Source organism: Carlito syrichta, unplaced genomic scaffold, assembly GCF_000164805.1.
Source record: "Carlito syrichta isolate Samal-C Ts95f unplaced genomic scaffold, Tarsius_syrichta-2.0.1 Scaffold303164, whole genome shotgun sequence".
NCBI classification, from domain to species: domain Eukaryota; kingdom Metazoa; phylum Chordata; class Mammalia; order Primates; family Tarsiidae; genus Carlito; species Carlito syrichta.
The window spans coordinates 375,281-399,520 of NW_007247260.1; the positions used below are offsets into that span (position 1 = coordinate 375,281).

The 24,240-nt window shown below is 37.7% G+C and overlaps 1 protein-coding gene across 2 annotated transcripts in view; it reads right to left on the reverse strand.

Moving 5' to 3' along the window:
• Window positions 1-24,240, reverse strand: part of DOCK11 (dedicator of cytokinesis 11) — a 133,805-nt gene that overhangs the window by 19,775 nt on the left and 89,790 nt on the right. For both annotated transcript variants that reach the window (XM_021712283.1, XM_021712281.1), the window contains 7 exons: window positions 24,097-24,212; window positions 20,800-20,937; window positions 15,824-16,006; window positions 13,497-13,610; window positions 10,519-10,734; window positions 10,375-10,432; window positions 2,516-2,622 (listed from right to left, as the gene is read on the reverse strand). In XM_021712283.1, the coding sequence (XP_021567958.1) occupies window positions 2,516-2,622; window positions 10,375-10,432; window positions 10,519-10,734; window positions 13,497-13,610; window positions 15,824-16,006; window positions 20,800-20,937; window positions 24,097-24,212 (932 nt within the window). The remainder of the gene's footprint in view (window positions 1-2,515; window positions 2,623-10,374; window positions 10,433-10,518; window positions 10,735-13,496; window positions 13,611-15,823; window positions 16,007-20,799; window positions 20,938-24,096; window positions 24,213-24,240) is intronic.

Here is a 24,240-nt window from a genome sequence, read left to right on the forward strand (position 1 = left end):
GACTTTATAGTCAAAAATGGAGTTTGAGTTGGGCGCAGTGGCTCACATCTGTAATCTCAGAACTTTGGGAGGCAGAGGTGAGAGGACTGCTTGAGGCCAGGGTTTTAGACCAGACTGGGCAAATTGGAAAGCCTCCATCTCTACAATAAATTTGTAAAAAAGTAGCCAGGTGTGGTGGTACACGCCTATGGTTCTAGCTACTTGGGAGGCTGAGGCAGAAGGATCACCTGAGCCCAATGGGTCGAGGAAGTAGTGGCCATGAGTGTGCCACTGCACTCCAGCCTAGGTGACAAGGTGCAAAAAAAAAAAGAAGTTAGAATTAAAATTTAGGCATATTGATTCTTTTATGATCAACTCATTTAGCAAACATGTTTTAAATACTTACTCTTCTAGGTTCTGAGGATAAAAGGACACCAACTTGCCTTTAAGAAATCTCACTGCCAAGTAGGTCAATGATAAAACTGGACATTAATGCAGCACTTTATGGCTTTCACATATATTGTGAAGTGACCAGGATAGTATTCTTCTCCTTATTTTACTGATAGGGTGAGAGACTCATGTAGAAATAGTAAAGCTTCCAGGCATTATCAATTTAGTTAAATAAACCAGAGTTAATGTGAGATTTGCTTGTATTTAAAAAATCAATTCATAAGGTATTTACAAAGTGTGTTATTGTAACGTTAACCTGATTGTTTGTTTCTTAACACGACTTTTAAAAAAATGTAATTTGATGTGACTACAACCCCTTCAAACTCTCCGCTTTTACGTGTTTTTTTTCCCATGTTCCCATTCTTTAACTGTGAACCTTTCCCCATGGTTCAGTATTTGGTTCTCTGGTTTTTTACTTCTTATATCATGTCCTACATTCACCCAGCTTTGGTTCTCACAAGGATATGACTTCCAGATGTGTACTTCTAACCCTCATCTCCCTCCTTAGATTCAGTTCTGCATTTCTCAAGGGCTGATGGTTATTTCCATTTCAATAGCCTTTCACTTCAAAAATCAACTCATAGCTAAAATGAAATTCATCATTTTCCCTGCAAAACCATCCATGACTTTTCCTTACTATCCAAACCTGAAAGCTTAGAGTCACCTTTGACTCCGCCCCTCCCATGACCAGCAAGTCTTCTTCCTTACCTCATGTTTCCTGAATCTTTCACTATCCTGGTTTAAGTATTAACTGCCTCACTCCTGGACAATTAGGGCTGCCCTCTCTCTAGCCTGTACCTTCAGCTCCTGTCCCTCTACCTCCAGTATATCTTCCACATCATCACCAAATTCGCCTGCTTTCATTGTCATTATCCTGTTCAAAAATGTTGATAGTAATTCAACATTCTACTGAATAAAGCCCCAACACTCAAAGTTTTTCAAAATCTGGCCTCAACTACTATTCTTCATTATGTGAACCCACTGGTTTAGCCAAAAAGATCCACTCACTGTGCCTCAAACATACTTTACACTTTCCTACCTCTTAGCATCGGTCCCTGCTATTCTTATTCATGGCTAGAATGCTTTCAGGGTGTCCTCATTCTTCAAATCCCCCTCTAATCATACCTCCTCTGTTCTACCTCAACTCAAAGGCATCTGTCACCTTTCACTCTGCATGTCATATATTTTCTGTATTATTCCAACACTATTCAAAAGTCTTGTTTTTGTTTATTGTTTTTTCACTTCATATGGGTGTATTATCTCTCTAGGAGGTCCTTGGAGGTCAGGGACCAGTCATATCTAATTATTTTATAATATCTCCAAGTCCAGAGCCTTGCCCATGTCAGTGAGCAATCATTCTTAGTGCTCAATAAATCGTTGTTGGCTGATTGACAGCTGAAGCTGTTTTCTATCCGTATGAAGTTTAGAGCAGAAATTTTCCATTTTAAAATGCTTTTTTTTGAGTTGGGGTCTCACTCTGTTGCCCAGGCTAGAGTTTGGTGGCACGATCCTGACTCACCACAGCTTTGACCTCCTGGGTTCAGGCAATCGTTCCCCCTCAGTCTCCTGAGTAGCTAGGACCACAGGTATGTGCTACCATGCCCAGCTAATTTTTTGATTTATTTGTAGAGATGAGGTCTCACCATGTTGCCTAGGCTGGTCTCAAACTCCTGGACTCAAGCAATCTTCTCACCTTGGCCTTCCAAAGTGCTGGGATTATAGGCATGAGCCATTGCATCCGGCCCATTTAAAAATACTTTAGTATATGTTTTGCCTTACTTGAAGTAAAGGACAATGTTAACTCTATTTTGTATTGGAGATTTTTCTAAAGCATGTTGATCTGGTTACTGGGATGGTGATGTGAGAATGGTAAATGCTGCATTTCTAAAACTAAACAAAAAGAATAGTTCTAGAGACAGGGCTCTACTTTCAAAACAGGGACATCTTTGCTCTGGGTAGTTTTAATACTTAAAGTTCATTAACTCTTATTTACCTTCAAAATTAAGTTAGCTGTAATCTTTTTAAATATAAATAAATTTTAACAAGTAAAATGTATATAATGGCAATGTACGTCCTGGAATCTTACTTCACTATAATGGACATCCATCATCCCAGCATCTTCTTTCATGGCTCCTTCTTCATCTATATTGGGAGTAATTTTCTTGAAGGCTGAACATCCATTAGGAAATAATTCTGTTTGAATAAAAAGCAGTGGATTCAATTTATAAAGAGTGGTAAATAACAGTGAGCCTTACAGGGATTGGCTACTTTTAAATAGACAGATATTCTTCTAAGACTCAAAGTCCTAAGTACAAATTTCAGTTAGAAAAACAGAATTTAAAAATTGTTTCCATCTACTACATATTTTATCAGTCTTTTTCCCAAAAAGTGAGCTCAAGTTACTTATAAATAAATTTCATCTTATTCATTATCTTATGCATCATCTTCAGTGGTCAGCAAAGTTAGTCCCTCTGGTGCAATCTAAAAATTTTTCTTAAAACTTTGATCCTGTGCATGTTTGTGGTTTATCATCTAAATAAGAGAGGTCAGGCACTTTTCAGGTAACCACTGAATGATTTTTGGTAACCATGTCTAGTGCCTAATTTCACTGAGGCTTGGGAAAGAAAGTGAGTTATTGGAGGAGACCTGGCCTAGGACTTGTAAGAGAGGCAGGAAATAAAACAGATGGCAGAGATGAAGCATCCTTGAGAAAACAAGATGGAGTGTTGGAAGAACGACAGCTTTTGGTATTTGATAGATTCGGTTTTATCATTAACTGTATGATTTTAGAATGTTTACCTCCCTGTAAAAAGTTATCTCGTCTGCAAAATGGGGATAATAGTAGCTACTTTATAAAAATGAAATGAAATGTAAAGTGTTTAGAACAGAGCCTAGCAGATAAGAAGTCTTCAATTAATTATTACCACCAAACAAGCCTACCAATAAGTAAACTCGCTTTCCCAAGATAGAATAAAATAGTTGCTGCCAGCTGGGTCCCTGGGAAGTAGGATATAAATTCAAGCTGAGAACAGCTGCTGTAGGATTGTGGACCAAATTACTACTGCTCAGCAAGTCTAGATGTAGAGGCCACATGGTTGTTCTAAAGAATCTGGACAGGGGGACATGTCCAAACATTCCTCCTGTGGCTGTCTTTCCCCTTATCTAAGTAGGTGGTCATTTTAGAGTTCAGGAAAAATTCAGCCTCTTTATAACAGAATCTTTTGGCCAGTGAAAAAGTTTCCTTTTGATAGTGGCTGCTCACAAAGGGAGCAAATAGCTGTTGCAATCTATTCTCCTACAACCTCTCTAATAGCAATACTTAGAAATAATGACCTTTATCACAACTAAGTATCTGGTAATCTTCCCGGGGTTAGAGGCTGGAGAAGGAAGAAAGAAGGTTTAAGAAAGCCAGACTTCATATTGAAGACATTTTTCAGAATTCTAGTGAAAAAAGTTCATGCATCAGGTCTTGGATTTCATCAACAATTCTTGTCTCAACAAAAGCTATCATTAGACTTACATCTTCTGAGTAAGATGCTTGATAGAACATGAGTTATCCAGTAGGCAGCACACTTCTGAGAGAGAGATGAAAGTCTTGTAGGGGAACAGGGGATTATTTTGAAGTACTCTTTCAAGAAGAGAAATACATGGGAGTAGTCAGTGGGTTTCCATTAAGGAAGAAAGGCAGAAATGAAAGTAATACTTAACTTTGATCCACCGAATCTTAGGGCAATTTTTGTTCAAATAAATTAGGTAATAAAAGATACTGAAAATAGAGCATACCATGCTTCATCTCTTAAGATAAGCATGCCTAAAGTGACCTGTTGTAGACATCTAGAGAGTTCTGTTCAAAGTACTGGGCCACAACAAGATAAAGAACTTGTACCAGAATGTAAATTGATTCATCATTTCCTTCTTCAACAAAGTCTATTTAAAAAAATAAGTCAGCTAAGCTAAACAGAGTGTTTAGTGGCACAGTTGGTTTACATTCGGGACAATACTCTTTTGGCTTGTTGTAAACAAGTAACAAACAGTTCTCAGACTAGCAGCTGGTCTATGGGATACTCTGTTTAGTAGTGCATTGAGAGAATTTTTTGAAATTTAGAAGACATCCCTTCTCCTGAATAGCAGTCCACTTGATCACACTATGAAGTTAAGAGTTAGGCAGCAAAGAAGAGGCCCCAAGCCTTGCGTGAAGAGATGAAGGATATAGTCTTAATCACAGAATCCCTAAAGGCCTTAGACAGCTAGGTCCATGACTAGAAAAATAATTCCTGTTTGTTCATAAGAGATTATGACTTTAAGTTAGCCTTAAATGTAGGATTTTCTGGAATTCTATGATTTAGGGGAGGACAAAGACATACCCCTATGTCTGAGATCAGATGAAGCTAAAAATATCTTGGCAGAGAGTCTTTTGATATGTATCTTAAGTAGAAGTAGGGCAAATTATGTTTTAGCTCAGGAACAAAGACATAAATATCTACTTTTGAAATGTTTTGTCCACGTCATCTAATATAAAGACCACTATTGTGTGACTGGTCCAAAGGTAATGAGTTATTTCAATTGATTGTTTACAGTCACTTACAGATACATAGATAGATATAGGTATAGAGATAGAAATAGAGAGATGACCATTATTGTGGATTTTTAGCTTCAGAGTTCAATATTCTTGCTAAGTAGTGTCATCTTAATTCTTATGCCTGATGACATATCACTACCTAGAGAAGACTATATCCCTTCCCATTTTTGCTTAAGTTATCAATACCCATCAATATTCAATGATATCAGGACCCTTTTGTTTATTCGGGTCTTTAAAATAGCTTGGAAAAATTGATTCCCTTTAGTTATGAAAAGATTTTCAAATGAAACAAGTTGCCGAGTCTAAAACTAGCCAGTGTATATAACCCAGCAGAAGGAGGCAACTGTTTGAGGGATCTCATGTAGCCCTATGCAGCTTTCTATGAGGTGGTCCCAGAGAGTCAGCTATCAATCTCTCTGGTATTTGGCCTGAATTCTTGACCTTGCCCTTCACAGCTGCAGCTTCTGTATTCCTGGCTGCTGTCCTAGGGAAAGCAAGATAGAAACTTTCCAGAGAGAGACCACAACCTTGAATACAAGATATTCTGTGAAAAAAGTAAGGAGGGGTTTGGAGGATGGAATAGCAGGTTCAGTCCTTGATAAAATTTGACTGCCAGTCAGAAGAAGGATAAGAGGTAAGAGACCTGAGGGGAGGGTAAGGAGGGAAAAGACTGTGACTGGGAAAAAGCAGGGAAATAAAAAGCTTTGAGGAATCAGATCCAAGGTACAAAGACTTGGGAAACAGAAGCATTACCCGATAAGGAATGAAAAAAAAAAAAAAAAAGACTCTAAGGGAAAGGAAATTCCTTTTTTCTGGATTGATAAGGAAACCCTGCAGACCTGAAACTTTGCTGAACCCAGGATGCTATTTGGTGATGGAAGAATGCAGACTTGACTTATCTTCCCTGGGGAAAACTGTTGTGCCCTCTCTCAAAAAAAGGGGGATGAGAGAGAAGTAAGTATAAATCTAGCCTCCAGAGAATGTGATCTAGAAATGTAAAGGTTCTCAAACAAAATAAAAATAGGGAAATTCTGACTTGTTTTTTCTTTTGTATTTTTGGAGAGGGGGAAGAATAACTGACAACCAGTATCACCAACTTTGAGGTGACTTTCATAAATGGAAGAAAGTGATAATCCTTTAGTTCTCTCTGGTACACTCAGGCTGCTAAGTTTGAGGGTGAGGGTTGGGTGGAGTGGGGGCAGGGAGAACCGCATACCTCCTTCCCCTTTTCCTGTCACTTTAGTGCCTGAAACAATCAAGAAAAGGATCTGGAAATGGTCCCTCATTGGTGTGGTGTAGCTACCCCCAGCAGGGCAGGAAAAAAACCCTTGCCTGCCTAGGCAACTATCCAGTAGGCAAAGTTTTTTTTTTTTTTTTTTCCTTCCTTAAAATCTCTAAGGCTGGAGTGGTGGCTCACACCTGAAATCTTAGCACTTTGAGAGGCCAAGGCCTTGGGAGGATCACTTGACCTCAGGAATTGGAGACCAGCCTGGGCAACATAGTGAGACTTCATCGCTGAAAAATAAACAAACAAAAAAACCCTCTAAACAGTATAACATCTGCTTCTAATGTGTTCACTGGTAAGTAGCATTTTGTTCCATCTTGATTAAAATATGTTTTATAAAGGACTTCAAGAGAAATGGCTTAAGAAGTTGAGAAAACAAAATTTTTGGCAATGGATATGTGTCAGGGTTTAAAATCTACTCCAACTCATCCCTTCCCTTTTGTCTTCAATACCCAAGGACACTTGATAGAAAATGAAGAGTACTAGAGTTGCCCAATTATCTTTGTTAAATAAGTTGGTCTGAAGTGTAAATTAAACTTTTTGTTTCAGTTTTGCATTCAAATGTTTTTGTATTTTTTTTAAAACTCTGTAAATAGCCAGGTCTTATCTAAATTTAAAAAGTTCACCAATGCTGGTGGATTATGGCATTCTCAGACTGGATAGCAGGTTAACAAATAAAGTTTTTAACTTGTATTTTAAATTAGTAGTCTACGCTGGACAACTATCATAGTTTAATCAGCTAATTGCCCCCCCCCCAAAAAGGTGCTTTGAATAATTGAAGGGGGAAATTGCCTGAGGATTTTACTATTACCACTGGGTTTATTTATTTATATTTATTTAATTTTTTTAAAGTTTTAAAACAGTTTATTAGCAAGAAGAGGAGAAGGAAAAAGGAAGATTCGTGGTACCCCTGCCATGGGCAAGGGTGAGAACCTGTCTCAAAAAATAATAAAATAGGCAGTTTTTCTTTTTGAAACCACCTATTTTATTATTTTTTGAGACAGGTTCTCACCCTGTAGTCCAGGTTGAACTATAGTGGCACAATCACGGCTCACTGCAGCCTCAACCCGCAGGGCATAGGTGATCCTTCCACCTCAGTCTAACAAGTAACTGAAACTACAGACACATGCCACCACCCCTAGCTAATTTTTTAATTTTTTTGTAGAGACGAGGTTATGTTATGTTGACTAGGCTGGTCTCAAATTCCTGGACTCAAGCCATCCTTCTGTCTTATCTTCCCAAAGTGCTTGGATTACAGGCATAAATGAGCCACCCTGCCCAGTCATACTATCATTTTAGAATAAGGTTTTCTAGTTTAAGCAAGTAGAATTGTCCAGGTTTAAAAATAGATGACACCTATAAATAAATGTCTTAAATTAAACATTATTTTTGTTTAAAATTCAAAACAACATTTTTCTCCTCTTCAGTGAAGGGCTCTTTAACATCTATGTGGAATAATTTTTTAAAATAATCTCAAGAGTTTTATGAAATACTTAAATGACTAGTTAAAAAAACACTATTTTGGCTGAGCATAGTGGCTCATGTCTGTAATCTCAGCATTTGAGAGGCCAAGGAAGGAGGATTTCTTGAGTCTAGGTATTCGAAACTCGCCTGGACAACATAGCAAGACCTTGTCTCTCTAAAAAAAAAAAAATTAGTCGGGTATGGTGGTGCTTACCTATAGTCCCAGCTACTTGGCAGGCTAGGGCAGAAAGATTGCCACAGCCCAGGAGGTAGAGGCTGCAGTGAGCTGTCATCATGCCACTGCTCTCCAGGCCGGGTGACAGAGTGAGAGACCCTGACTTTAATAAATATATAAATAAGATTAAAAACGCTATTTCCATTTGTTGAAACACATCACAGTTTGGTATTTAGGATAGTGTTAATGTCCAAAAAACCACAGCAAGAAATTACATTTCTAAACATTAAGGATTGATAATAAAGATAAATAATTCTTGATTTTTGCTTAGTTTTAAGGTCATTGTACTTGGGGAAAAAACAAAAACAAAAAATTCTAGAGAAATAGTTTTAATATCTTTAACTATTTTCAAAATTAAAAAGGCAAAGTTTTAGTTGACATAAAATTCCTTTTTCAGATTTCTACTAATAAAAAAGATGAGATAATAGTAACTAATTTCTCTGAAAACATGCATAAGATCATATTTAGTACTGTGTTTAAGATTATCATATATGTCAGTTTACTTGGAATTGCGTGTGTGCAGTTTCAGTATTTATACTGTGATTTCACAGGCATACCAGTGATTTCTTTAAAAAACCCTCAAATGAGGCCTTATTTTGATAATTAATCTTTTTCCAGTTTAAAAACCACATATGTATACTAAAAGAAGAAAATTAAAGTATACCAATTTCAAACACATGAATTGTTCAAAAGGATTTCTGTATCAGAGTATTAATTTAAAATATAAGTAAAATAAACCTACATTTTAATCATGTTATTATATTTTTATATTTTATATTTTTAGAAAAGGTTCTCCACATGTGTGTTGTTATGTGAGGCAATCAAACACTGAGCCTTAGATATGAAATGAAAGATATATAGTTAATTGTAGGAATTCTGAAATTTAAAAAAAAAAAACAAAATGGTTGAGTTTTCATAGTCAAAGTCAGGGTGATGGGATTCCCATAAGTTGGTTTCATTTTGCCCTATTGTTACTCTTTTGACTAGCTTAAAGGAAGTAGCTTAGATATTATGATAGACAGTGGAAGATTTCTTCTCTCTTCTTTCTTTCTTTTTTTTAAATTAAGAGACAGGCTCTTGCTCTGTTGTTCAGGGTTGATTGCAGTGGTGTGCTCAGAGCTCACTGCAGCCTCAAGCTCCTGGGCTCAAGCAATCCTCCTGCCTCAACCTCCTTAATAGCTGGGATTACAGGTGTGTACCCCCACGCTTAATTTTTTTTAAAAATTGCATAGGTTCCACTTATTAGTGAGTATATGTGGTACTCAAATCTTTGTTTCTGTGATAGACCACTGAGTATTATAGATTCTAAATACATCCAAGTCATAATACTGTAAAAAAGAGATTGGCAGTAGAGAGACACTGCCGGGACACACACACACACACACACCACACACACAACATCAATAAGTGTACGCAATCTCAAGCCAGGCAAAGTGGAGATCTAAAGGAGGCCCAAACTTTACTTGTACGATGACCACTTATGTATCTAACCCTGAAGTGTACCCCACATCTTTAATTTTTCTTTTTAAAAACTAAGAATACATCCAAATTCATTCTATGATGCCAGTATTGCCCTGGCACCAATATCAGACAAAGTCATTACATACCAATATCTCTATGAATACAGATGCTAAATAAATAAATAAATATATTGGCAAATTTTTTTTGTAGAGACAGGGTCTATGTTGCCCACACTGGCCTCAAGTGATCTTTCCACCTCAACCTCCCAAAGCGTTGGGATTTTAGACATGAGCCACTGAGCCCGGCCTGGGAGATTTCTTGATTGCAATCTTCACCACAAATCAATTTGTAAATCTAACTCAACTGTTTTACTATTTGAGTAGGTTACAGTAGTCCATATAGTCAATAACACTGTTTTTGGAAAGGGAACCCTTCAGCCAGATTACTGAATAAGGAACTAGAGCTGTTGAATGCTGATGCCCTTCAAAGGCATGACTCCCTTTTAATACCCAAGTATCATCACACTAAAGTGACTGTAAAGACAGTTTATGAGCATTTGGTGATGTTGAGGCAGAGGAGGGAAAAATAAGTAATCTGTATTATTCTGAGCTTCTCATGAACCCTGAGAAGAATTTAATTTGTGGCAGTCGTCCAGGGAGACACAGTCTTGGAAAATAAACATTGGGTATCAGGCCTGGTCCTGTACTATTTAATTTATTCTTGTAATCTCTAATGAAGGCAGAAGGCAAAATGGACAATCTGGTCTTCCTTTATAACAACTTTGGTTTAACACTGAATGAGGTTGAAAGTGAACATATTTTTCAGAGTTCAATTATTTCACGTTCATAGTTGCAAGCTACAAAGATAAAAATGTTGTGCAAACTGGAAGTCCCCCCATCTCTAAGAATAGAACTATCTTACTTTTTCGATGAAGAAACTCTGCAACCAGAGCTGCTACATGGACATAACACATCGCAGCCTGAAAAAGGATGACAAAGAAAGAACTGTCAGAAGGTCCCCAATGGGTTTTGAAGGGTTGTGTTGAACAAAACCTTAAGTAATCACCTCTGAAAAATCTCCATTTTTTATATGAATCTTGGCCATGCTATCAAGCCAGGTTTTCCTGAGCTCTGGGGTGCTTGCATAAGACTTGGCTAAGCTATATTGAAGGTCAATGAGCATTTCTGGGTCTTTTTCATGCTCCTTCATTTGGGCAGTGGCCATAAGAACGGTACGAATTCTCTTGGTCAAGTCTTTGACTTCTGTAGGAAAAGCAGTTGCCTAATTTCAAAGACAAAGAAACAAGACATGTTTAGCAAAATATCGATGTACTTGAAGGCTCCGCATTCAACCCTGAGAAAATAATACGACTTTTAATTTTTGTTATGGTTCTTAGTATTCCATGTTGCATGCTTAAAGGGTTTTAAATTAATTATTTTTATTTATTTATTTTGTTATTAAAGTGGGGTCTTGTTCTATAGCCCAGGCTGGAGTACAATGGCATGATCATAGCTTACTGCAGCCTCAAAACCCTGGGCTCAGGTGATCCTCCTGCCTCAACCTCCCGAGTAGATGGGATTAGAGGTTTGAGCCACTGTGTCCAGCTAAATTAATTTCTTTTAAAATATATAACTAGCCCAGGCCTCAAAGGCCCTAAGCTTGGTAGCAGTATATTCACAGGACATACAAGCATGGCTTCTAGAGCCAGACTACTTGGCTTTGAACCCCAGATCCTCCATTGTGAATTCCACAGCCATGCAAGTGATCTATGATTGCTTGTTTACTTATAACAGTAACTAAAAAATGGATAGCTTACTATGTACTAGGCACTGGTCTCAATGCTTTACATATTTTAATTTTTTTTGTTTGTTTCTTTTTGCTTGTTTGTTTTTTGAGTTGGAGTTTCACTCTGTCGCCCAGACTGGAGTGCAGTGGCTGCTCCCGGCCACCGCAGCCTCGACCTGCTGGGCTCTGGCGATCCTTCCACCTGAGCCTTCCAAGTAACTGGAATTACAGGCATGCACTACCATGCCCGGCTGATTTTTTGATTTATTGTAGAGATGAGGTCTCGCTGCCCAGGCGGGTCTCGAACCTGCGGACTCAGGCAATCCACTCACCTCAGCCTCCCAAAGGCACGGGATTACAGGCTGAGCCACCAAGCCTGACCATATTTTAATTTTTATAACAATTCTATGAGTTAAGTGGTACTATAATACATTCTACCAATGGAAAAACTGAGGCACAGAGCAATTAAGTAGCTTGGCTGAAGTCTCACAGTTGGTAAACAGTAGAGACAGAATTTACACCCAGGCAGTCTGGCCCCATGCCAATGAGCATACCTGCTCCGTCCACCAACTACCACACACACCAAGGTGAACACCATACTGCAAAACTTCTATTTACACAAACAAGAGGCCATGAAGCACAGAACACTCGAAAGAGTTTGAAGAGATCATTAACCTTTCAAAGTGTTGGTTTTGGCCCCAAGAACACAAATTTAGAGTTTCTTTTTTACCCTTGCCACTGCTTAAAAGAAGTCCTATCACTTCCTCTTAACCCCCAATGCAGTAATCACAATTATCTGTATAATTCAGCGATGAGGAATGGACAGGTACAGGGGTTAGGGAACTTATATTTTCTTATGAATATAAGAAAATGTGGAAGAAAATGTGGAGGCAATTGTTTCTAAAAACTGCCTTCTTGACACCTTTAAAAATAAAAATTATATACACAAAGTCCCTTCTTAGATGTTAACAGAGATCTCATTTACTGGGGGGAAGGTTGTAATAGGTTTGTTGGTCATGGCTGCCCTAACAGAATGAAACTAAATCATTTCAGAAATGAGTCAAGGAAAATAAAAAGATTACCTATCAAGGAGAGTCACCACAAGCCCCATTTACTTAGAAAAACTTGCCAACCTACCTATATAACGTGGCATTAAGAACAGTAACAACTGGTAAAATAAACTCTAAGCGTATGAGCCTAAATGGTGTAAATCGTTTCTATGCTCATGGGATTAGCTGGAGCATATACTGATCCCCTGGGGAACCAGTGGAACTGGCTGAAAAGCAAACTTTCCCAGCCTGAGAGCAGCTGGCATTACTCAGTGTTTTTTTTTTTGTTTTGTTTTTTTCCCCCCAGTGTGAGCAACATTCCTATGGGAATATTTTTTGGTACATAAATTCTACACATCCCAAATATCAAGTATGCTGTAACTACAAGTTTTAATTTTTTTCAGATTTTATATGATATTGTCAAATTTTGCTGGAAGATGATCTTTCCCAAGAATGGGGATGATTCATTCTTCCTGGAGGAAAAGTACTCTGTTGGCAAATGATTCTTCTTCCCTGTATGCATGCATCACTGAAGATCAGAACCTGCACTCCATGAAACGAAGTAACACATGAATTGTTACAGTGCTATAGATTTTAAGCATATAAGAAGGAAAGAGAAATGGTGATCAGAATCATGGGTTTGACCTCAGCTAATCTGGTGCTTAATAACAGCCTGGGACTTGGATTTGCCAGTAAGTATCTATGGCAAGCTACAATTAGTTAACAGATGATTTTCAAAACTCACAAAACCATGAAATAATAAATACCTTCTGTTCCACTCCTCATCTGTTGGCAATGGATCAGGCAGCTGTTAGTTATTCTAAGAAGTGAGATTTTGTGAAATTTCAAGCTCAGTACTTAATTAACCAATATTAAAAATGGTGACAATTGTTAAGAAAGAAAGGATCTATTTCCTGAGCAAGTTTAGTAATCAAGCCCAGAAAAATTCAGATTATAATTGCCATAACAACTTTGTATACACAGTATATTTGTCCATCTAGTCAACTAATATTAAATATTTGCTATGTACTAGACAGTGTTCTAGGTTCTAGAGATATAGTGGTGTACAAGACAAAGCCCATAACTCATGAAGCTCACATTCTCTATATACTATGCTATCAAAAGTTGTGAATCCAATGACAGTTTAAGAGTGTAAACTTCCCTGATAGTGTAGGTGGTTCTAACTTAGTACTCGAAGTGAGAACATACCTTCATAGGTCTGTCGCTATTTGCAAAATTATTGATAATGAATAAAGATTCCTGAAATCTTGATCCTCCGCTTAGTGCTACATCAGCTATCAGCTGGCTCACAGCAATTATTATCTGTGGGAAGAAGTGAACATTGTTTTCCAAATGTTTTTGAACAAATGCTGTTTATTCTCATCATTGTGTAAGTACATAAGCAAGTGTATAAAATGCCTCTTTTAAAGATTCTACATAGTGCCATCATAATCTATTTTCTTCATACATGAGGGGTTTACATTCTTCTACTGAAATAACAACTTCAAAGAAGGTCTCAATTTTGAATTTTATTAGGACTTTTCTTGGTTAGATATAAACAATTTTTCGAAACTCACAACATGGCTAGATATAAAACTATTTTCATAATACTGAACTGATGCCATGATGGTCAGGTCTCCACTCTGAATATGCTTGCTAGGTAGTAGCTAGGGCCAAGTTGGTAATAAAAGATGTTTTTCTTTGATGGGTTCTCATTCCTTTTCACGAATCCATTTTAGTGTGCCAGCTTTCTTTGTTCTTGACCAGGGCCTACCTATTTCAACAGCACTGTATGCAATGGCCTTTGATGGCACTTTTTGTTTTTTCCTTTGTATGGGTGCATCACAAAGCATACTGGTACTTTTTAATCTCTCAGGCTCTGTTGGGTGAATGCCAAAATGATTCATGCTAAGATGTTCATGGCTGGATGCTTTACCACTGGTCCTGGGAAGCAGGATATAATAGTAGCTATGGGTGCAGGCATTAGATTCAAATCCTGACTTTATCAATTTCTATGTGGCTTCGAGAAAGCTATTTAACCTTTCTGTGTCTCATGTTTCTCATTTGTAAAATGGAGATGATAACAATCCCTACTTTATAGAGTCGTTAGGAGAATTCAAGAGACCACAATCATTATAATAATTTATTTATTGAGCACTTACTATGTGCCAGACACTGTTCTAACTTATCGCATTTATTAATTCATCTGTGTTAGAATAATGGACTTGAAAGAACTGATGCTTTGACCCCAAGAATGGATCTTAATGGGGGAATTTCAGACATACTGGCATACAAATTTGAGCAATGCTTTGGAGGAAGGAGGGTTTTCAAGTGACATCTCATATAAAAGCAAATAATAAATGAGCTAATGTGTAATGCTAGCTGGCTCTAGTATGCAAAAAAGAATTGTATAGCAGATTTTTACAGAAGGCATCTACAGTATTCTTATTAGATTTTCACATTACTGATGATATTTTTAAACAAGCTGCTTATGGTGGTTTCCCATTAATAACCCTGTTTCCAATAAACAACTCCAATGGACAGACCATGGCTGTGAAGAATTACATAGGACCATGGATTTCCTATATTACAGTGAGGCCTACTGACCTAAAAAGTCACAACTGTGGTTTAGTTCAGAGCTGTTTCATCAAATAAACACAAAAACATAAAGATGTGGAATAGTAACTGCCATGTACTAAGTGGCTATTATATGTTAGGCATTGTGTTAGGCACTACACACACTTTATTTCTGACCCTCCTGATAATCCTGCGAGATGAAATACTCGGCCTCGTTTTACAAATAAGCAAACAGATTCAGCCACATTGAGTAACTTGCCTCGGGTCACACAGCAAATAAGAAGCTGAGCTATGATTTAAGCCCAGGTAGGTCTGATTCCAAAGTTCACTAAACCTGGGACTTCTCTCATTTTTTTAACTAAGTGACATGCTGGAATAGGAAAAACATACTGTATTACCTGCTATATCATATACAACAAGCTTGTTATTTAATCATGTCTCTGATTCCTCATAAAAACTCTGTGACCTGGGTACTAATATTTATCCCTATTTTACACTTGGAGAAACTGAGGCACCGAGCGGCTAAGGAAGTAACTTGCTTCAGGTCACACAGTATGCAGTAATCCCAGAATCTGAACTAGAGCCTATGCTCTTAACACCTATGATCTAGAAAGGCTCTGTCCCAGAGATGTGGGACATATGATGTGAGTCCCATCGTTCATTTGAAATTATCTAACAGCTGCATTAAAAAGAGACAAGTAAAATTTATTTTAATATAGTAGAACATAGTATTTTGATATCCAACACAGCATTTTGACAAGTAATCAGTATAAAACAGCTTTACTTTTGTATATACTTAGTCTTCAAAAGTCAATGTGTATTTTATACTTTCAACACATCTCAATTCAGACTAGACACACATCAAGTGCTGGACAGCCACATTGTATTGGATGTGGCAGCTCTAGATCTTTATCTAGAGGTTAAATATTGGAAAGAGAAGAGCTTTGATGTTCACTGACCTGCAGATGTGTCCTCAGAAAGGTTTTCCTTTTGGTATACTCAAAGTTGTTTCTCATCAAAAGATACAAGAGTGCAGATGCTTCATTCCTGGTTGAGCTAATCTTCGAGGTGCAGCACTTTAAAACCTCATAACAAAATGCAGCACACATGTTCACTCTTCCTTTGAAAAAGGCTGACGGAAACTAAAGAATGGGAAAAACAAGTAAGAATCTGAAAATCCAATCATAAAATTAGTCAAATAGCAAGTGCCTAGTATATCTTCAACTAAAACTAGGCTGGATGCATTGAGGATACAAAATCAACATTAGGTGGGTTCTTTTTTTGAATTGGGGTCTAACTCTGTTGCCCAGGTTAAAGTGCAGTGGCACAATCATGGCTCACTGCAGCCTCAACCTCCTGAGCTCAGGTGATCCTTCCGACTCAGTCTTCCAAGTAGCTGGGATTACAGGCACACACCGCGATGCGTGACTAATTTTTGTTTTGTTTTGTTTTTAATTTTTGTAGCTACAAGGGCTTGCGATGTTGCCCAGGCTGGTCCCGAACTCCTGGGCTCAAGCAATCCTCCCACCTCAGCCTCCCAAAGCACTGGGTTTACAGGTGTGAGCCACTGCACCTGGCCTGGGCTCTGCTGTTAAGAGCGTCTGAACTAGTTAACATAAAGACCAGTATGTGTTAATAACAGAACAATTTCAGTCAGTATACAACTTACTACAAACATGTAAAGGTACTAAATAAAAATGTCACAGATCTGAAAAGCAATCAAGATAGTCTACAACATACAATTAGGTATGTTCTCAGTACATATTGATGAATGACTTAAATGATGGGTCTCAAATGGGGTCTTGAAAATGGGAAGCGCAATATGCATTACTTACTCTTTTGCTTTATATTTAAATAGTTCCTTATATAATGAACTACCAAGTGCTGAAAAATTATAGCTGAAATCTGTTCAGCAAGTGAAGTTCATCTTTTAACAAAATGGAATATAGGTGATATATACACACACAAGCACACACAGGTGCATTCTGTACTTATAAACAGTGTTAATTAAGATACATTATGGCAGGCAGGGCACGGTGGCTCATGCCTGTAATCCCAGCATTTTGGGAGGCTAAGGTGAGAGGATTGCCTGAGCCCAGGGGTTAGAGAACAGCCTGGGCAACTTGGTGGGACCTCATCTCTACAATAAATAAAAAAAATCAGCCAGGTGTGGTTGCATGCGCCTGTAGTTCCAGCTATTTGGAAGGCTGAGGTGGAAGGATCGCCTGAGCCCAGCAAGTCGAGGCTGCAATGGTCATGAGTGTGCCACTGCACTCCAGCCTGGACAACAGAGTAAGACTCCAATTAAAAAAAAAAAAAGATACATTATGGCATAGAAAATGAGTACAAAAATACCTACCTAATTCTCAAAACAGCCAAATGGCCTGTTACTTTGAAAATGCATTCAATCTGCTTTGTGGAAGATAAACTATGCACATAACATAAGCCTGTTACAATCTCCCACACTTACAGGTCTATGCAAGCAAGAAGTAAGCCGCTTCAGGATATGCAACAGATGTTTCTCAGAAAGTGTGAAGCTAGAGGGCCACCCATTCAAAATTATTTCTTGGGAACTTTGAATTTAAACCCATGTTTTAGAACTCTACCTTCTTTATCTTACCTTAATACCAAGTGCAATGCTGTGCAGATAATGAATGCTCAACAAATGTTTTCTGATTGGCAGCTGGGAAATCTCATTAGGAGTTTCACCAGATTAAACCAACTCTTGCTGAACAAAATACTCTAGTGTAAAAATAAACATTTAGGGGAGGGAATAACTATAGTGTAGTTAATCCCTAAAAATAAGTTTTCTACCCACATCACACACTTCTCTGAGTGGGTAATGGCCGAAATAAACAGTGACCTCCTAACTGCCAATTCTAATAGGCCCCTTTCCCCTTTTAGTTTATTTGCTAACTCTGTACCTCATGACAATGTTGGGACTATTTCCTCCTTAGGCTTCCATATCCTTCCTTCCTGTCTATCTTCTTACCTCTGTGACTGCTGTCTCTCATCTCCTTTACAGATTCCTCTTCAAACCACTTCTTTGTTGCTGTTCTCCAACATTCTGTTCTTGACCTTTTTGTTCTTTCTTTATGTACTCTCCAGGGAAATCAAACCACTCTCATGACTTCAACTACCACTTACATGCTGCTGTTCCCCTCGTTCACTATGATCCGGCTCTACTGGCCTTTTAGTTTCCAGAATATTCCAAACTCTTTTCCGACTCAGGACCTTGCATATGTGTATCCTTCTTCCTAGAATGTTCTTTTTTGTCCTTCTCCCTGATATGTCTTCGTGTGGCTGGCCCATTTCCTTGTTTCAGGTCTCATTTTATTATTTATTTATTTATTTTGTAGAGATGGGGGTCTTGTTATATTGCCCAGAGAGTCTAAAACTATTGACCTCGAGTGATCTTCCTCCTTCCAAAGTGCTGGGATTACCAGCATGAGCCATCAAGTCCAGCCTATTTCACTTTAAAAGTGACACACCTATCTGAAATAAGGTATCGTCCAGAAATCATTATACTGTGTCTCAGTATCCTGTTGGTTTCCGTCTTAGAACTTACCATAATTACTAATTATTTATTTATTTATTTATTTACTTACTTATTTACTTATGGTGTACCCTGCCTCCACCAAGACTGAAAGCTTCATAAGGGCAAAGAGTATGTTTCTTTTGTATTCCACCATTGTACCTTATTGTATCTTCAGGACCTAGTACAGCCCTTGATACAGAAAGGGTGCTCAATAAATAGAGTACAGATGACTGGAGAATGACTCCAAGTCTGGCTCTCCAATCCAGATCCCTCTTCAGAGCAGAGATCCGCATAACTAAATGTCCCATAGGTATCTGAAATTCAATAGGTCAAAAGAGAAAGGAATCTCTAATTTCTATACTAGATAAGGGAACTATGTCTATAAACATTGTGGGGGATAAAAGACTTAAGGATCTAACAATGGGCCAAGTTGTTATTTAAGTAAAAGAGCAATGTGAAGATATTTTCAAATATGACAGAACTTGAGCAAATAGCACTTTGCTAGTCTTTTGGGAGGTAGGTAGGATAGAAACAAAATTATTAAATGATAAGATCTGGCCAAATTGCGGGGGGGGGGCCGTATACTATGTACCAAAACAAAATACTCAAAAATGGAGAAGCTCCAGAAAAATGGCTGGTGGTGAGCAATAAATTAATTTAAATAAAAAAACTAAGACAAAAAAAAATCAATAGGTCTGGCCAGGTGCAGTGGCTCACACCTGTAATCCCAGCATTTTGGGAGACCAAGATGGGAGGATCACTTGAAGCTAAGAGTTTGAGATCAGTCTGGGAAACATAGCAAGAGCCTGTCTTCATTTTAAAAAATCAACCGGTCTACAAAACAGAATTATTAACTTTTAACCACACATGTAGTCTTTTCCCTGTATTTCACATCAGTTACCACTCGTCCCACTATATTATCAGTGGATTGATGACCAAATCCTATAAATTCTATCTGTTGAACACATTTTATCTGCCTTTGACCATCCACTTTCACTGACTTAGTTCTGGCCCTCATTTCTTATCTAGCCTATTGCAACTAGTTTTTGTACTGCCTTTGGTACCACCACCAATCCATCTTTCACACCACTTAGAGTTTTTTTCCCTGCCTGCACCAATTCTCTCTTAATATAAATCGAACCCTGCTCATGGCTACTTGATGCCTAAGAAGATGAAGTTTAGTCCTTAAGACAAGGACACATGATCTGGTCCTCACTCACATCTTTAGTCTCATCTCTTGCTGAATCATACTAAATCCTAGCTCTACCGCTACAAAGAAACTTTTGCTAAATTAAAGCATTTCTCCTCTTTCTCCTGCCCATTCCCAGTTTTCTGTACAGACTTCTTTCCTCCTCATGATACTGTATTTATGTGTATGTGTGTAGGCATGTGTATCTTTATGTGTGTGCTTCCCTCTACTGGACACTAAGCCTTTAGCAATTGTATCTAGTAAGTAGGTATCCCATAACTGCTAAATGAATTATATCTGAATCTCTTTTCCTTAATTTCTTGTAATGTGCTTGTGTTGGCCTCGGTTTTCCATAGATTTCTTTGTTTATAATTTGTATTGAAGAATAGTAAGAAAAAGCAGCAAGCTTTGAATCCACCTAATTTCTATGTCAATTAAATACGATTAGCTGCCATATGAATAATGATAATCAAAAAAGTTTTTCATGCTTAGCCATCCTACTTTATAAATAATTGAATTTCTTTGTCTTGTTGGAGTTATACACACCAAAGTGGAAGACCTGGACTGTGCTTTTCCACAGCATTAACTCTACCTTGGCTTATTATGTGTATTCTTAAGTTTAAAAGCCATGGAAAACAGACCAGTTTTTGCTGTCTGTTTCAGTCATATCCTTCCTAAAAGCCAAGTTTGAAGTTACTGTTTAGATAGGATAAGTGCCCTGCACATTTAGGGCCCTCAGATACAACTAGCATTGAAATGAAGAATTGATCCATTTGAACGTGTACCGAGTGCCTACCACTTGTAAGCTATTATACAAGACCGTGGGGTTACAAAAGCTAGACTCTGCTTTCAAAATGCTTACACATGAGTGCAATAATGGCTTATATACCTCCAACATAGTAATACATTTAAAAAAAGCAAAATAGAAGAAAAACTAGCAAAATTAGTAATTTCAAAATGATACTCTTCAAAGGCACCTAACTGAAAAGCAGAGGGTATAATGGAGGGGAATAAAAAGCAGTTTCTGATTTGAGAAGACTCCTGGCCAGGTCTTCTGTATGTATTTTGTTGTTCTGCATTTCTAGTTACAAAGGCAATACTTAACAACATTGTACTTAATGGCATCACAAGCTAATGTCACCCATGTCACCACAATGGCCCTCTTTCCTTTGTGCAGCAGAGAGAAGCTCCAAAAATTCTGTCCTTACCTTACTGATGAAAGCTCTCAGTGAGGCAAATACATGTTTCAGTGACACTTCAGATTGTCCATTTTTAAGAAAAGCAAGATGAATATCAAATACTTTTTTCATTAATGGGTTGTGGCCATCATTATTTAAAAGTTGGCTCTACAAAAAAAAATGGTTTGCAGAAATATGCAGTTAATGGCCCTCTAAGAATGAGAGAACTGATGTTTTCAATACCTGTTTATAAAACCACTGGTTGGAAATTTTGGAAAAATAAAAGGTTCTTAAATGTAATTTTAAAATATTCGTGCCCTATTTTAACTTGGAAATGTCAAAATACTACATAAACTACATCTAGAATACATAAGTTCAGCATTTTATACAGGAAGGAAAAGGTATTTTTCCAATGCAACACAGCAAAATACAGAACTAGTATAGGTTGACTAGTTTCTATTAACCTATACTATATTGCTTCTCAATTAAGAAATCAGTAGATTAAAAATGAATACAAGGCAATCAGTCTTTGTATTTCTCTGAGGGAGACTAAATGTTGCATGTAATATAAGAATTAAGGAAAATACCAATTTAAAAAGTTTATTATCTAATTTACTTTTAAAAGTATGTTTAGTATATGCTTAGCCACTAGTGACAAATTAAACCCTTTATGACTAGTCATAATAGCAGGTATCACAATTGAGCAGACTATGTCAATTGTTTAAATGCCCCTTGTAATGTCACATAAAAGAAACAGCAAGCTGTAGAGAAATAGCTATGAGTTTGTGAACCTTGTTTTAAGAACAGCATTGGTTAACTTCTCCAGCTTTATCCTGCCATCCCTCAAAAACTTAATCAGCAAGTTACAACTTGGCCAAAAGCAGCAACAAAACCCCCAAACACAACAAAACAATAGGCAAAACTGTAACAGAGCTAATGGTTGCATCGGCAGCCAGAATCTCTGAATGGTATTTGATTTTTCTGGCACTCTTTGTAGTCTACTTCCAAGCAAGGTATAGTGCTTAGAATCATGGACTCTCATGAAAACTGGCCTAGATCTGAATCCTGATTCTGCCACTGCCCAAGCATGTGACATTAACTTCCCATGAACCTTAGTTTCCTTATTTTAAAAAAGAAATAATAACAGTATTTACATAATACGGCTATTATGAGGATTAAAAGTGAGTTCATATTTGTATTTTTAAGTTTATTAAGATATAATTTACATGCCATAAAAGTTACTGGTTTCAAGTATACAATTCAATTACTTTTAGTAAATTTGGCAAGAGAGTTGGGTGATCATCACAATCCAATTTAAGAAAAGAACATTTCCATTGCCTCAAAAGGATACCCATACCTATCTACAGTCACTCCCCTGTATTACCCCCAGCCTCACAATGAAAAAGTAAGTTAGGTTGAGTGCAGTGGCTCACATCACCTTGGAAGGCCGAGGTGGGAGGATTGCTTGAGCCCAGGAATTCAAAATCAGCCTGAGTAACATAGTGATATTTCGTCTCCACAAAAAATAAAAAAAATTAGCCGGGTGTGGGGGCATGTGCCTATAGTTCCAGCTAATTGGGAGGCTGAGGTGGGAGGATCATCAGAGCACAGAATGTAGAAGCAGCAGTGAGCAGAAATCATGCCACTGCCTGCAGCCTGGGTGACACAGTGAGATCTTGACTCAAAAAAGAAAAAAAGAAAAGAAATAGACAGTGAAGCACTTAGGATAGTGCCTGGTAACTACCAAGAGATACATAAATGTTAAATAAAGAAGTATTGGCCCGGTGTGGGGGCTCACACCTGTAATCCCAGCACTTAGGGAGGCCGAGGTAAGAGGACTACCTGAGTTAGGAGTTTGAGACCAGTCTGGGCGACATGGTGAGTCCTCGTGTCTACAATAAATAAAAAAATAAGCTGGGCATGGTGATGTGTGCCTGTAGTCTCAGCTACTTGGAAGGCTGAGGCAGAAGAACTGCCTGAGCCCAGCACATCGAGGCTGTGGTAGCCATGATCATGCCACTGCACTCTAGCCTGGGCAACAGGGTGTGACTCCAACTCAAAAAGAAAAAGAAAAAAAAAGACAACAACAAAAACAAAAGTATCAGAATAGGAAGAAGGAATACAATGCAAGTAATGAGACCAAATACCCTTCTTATCTATTGGCACAGTGAAAAATGGAATTGTCTATCATACTCAGTGATCTATTTCAGAAACAAAGCACTGAATACCACATATTCTCACTCATAAGTGGACCCTGAACATTTATCATAATACTACAAGAAAGGGATTGGCAGTAGCAGGACACTGCCAGGCAAGAAAGTGGGGGGTGGGACACATAACATCAATAAGGGTACCTGATCCTAAACCAGGCAATGTGAGGACCAATGGGAGGCCCAAATTTCACCTGTACAATGACCACTTATAGACCTAATCCTGACTTGTACCCCACATCTTTAAAAGAAAAGAAAAATGGATTTGTGTTACATTTTAATGCACGACAAACTTAATACTTCATGAAGCCCACTTCTTAAAAAGATTATGCCAGCTATTTCGTCCTAGTATCTAATTCAATTTTCCTTTATAAACCTCTTTGAAAAGCACAGGCCAGGTTTCCATAATAAATCTGAAGGGCAGAAGCAATCAACTAAATTACTTTAAGAAAAGGGAAGAAAAAAAAATGAAAGCGAGCAAGATTTTTCACCTTTGAATTCTCCCACTTATGCTACTTTACATTACAGTCACATAGTTTTTACTTTTCAAAGCACTCTCACATCCATTATGCTATTTTACCTCTTCAACAATTCTGCAAAATAACTGCTTTTACTTTCTTTTTTATACCATAGTAATGACAAATTGCACTGAGTGGCAAACAACTGAGAAAAAACACTAAGTGCCTGGCTAGGGAAGCCAGCCAACCTTCCTGGACATCCTCTATCCTGACAGGACAGCTCATCACAATGAGTATTTGGGCAAATGGATCCAATCATAATTTGGCCTAAAAACAACTGGCTCTTTTAATGAAAGTTATTTCATTTATTTAATAAAATATTTAACAAAAGAAGAAAGTTGTTTTTTTAAAAAATGAAAATAAAACAATATAATTTAAGATGTAGAAGGGAGCGTAAGAATACATTAGTCTAATACCCTCAAGTTATGGATGACATAAGTCAGTCTCGGTGACTTCCCAAGGTCACAGAGTAGCCAAACTAGATTCGCCCTCTATGTTTCCTGCTTGCTCGTGTCAGCTTTTCACTACAATATTTTGCATCTGACTAGTTAGTTTTTATATATTATTTTCTTTGCAGTGATGTAATTCTTCATTTTTACCTTGAAGCACTGGGTGAAAAATGATATGGTGTCTAGTACTGTTAGGGAAACTTCAGTAGCAGTATTGCCTTCAAGAAGTGCCTGGTGGAAAATATCTGCTTCAGTTGTGGCAGAACCTAGAATGAAAAAGGAAATTAGCCTTTG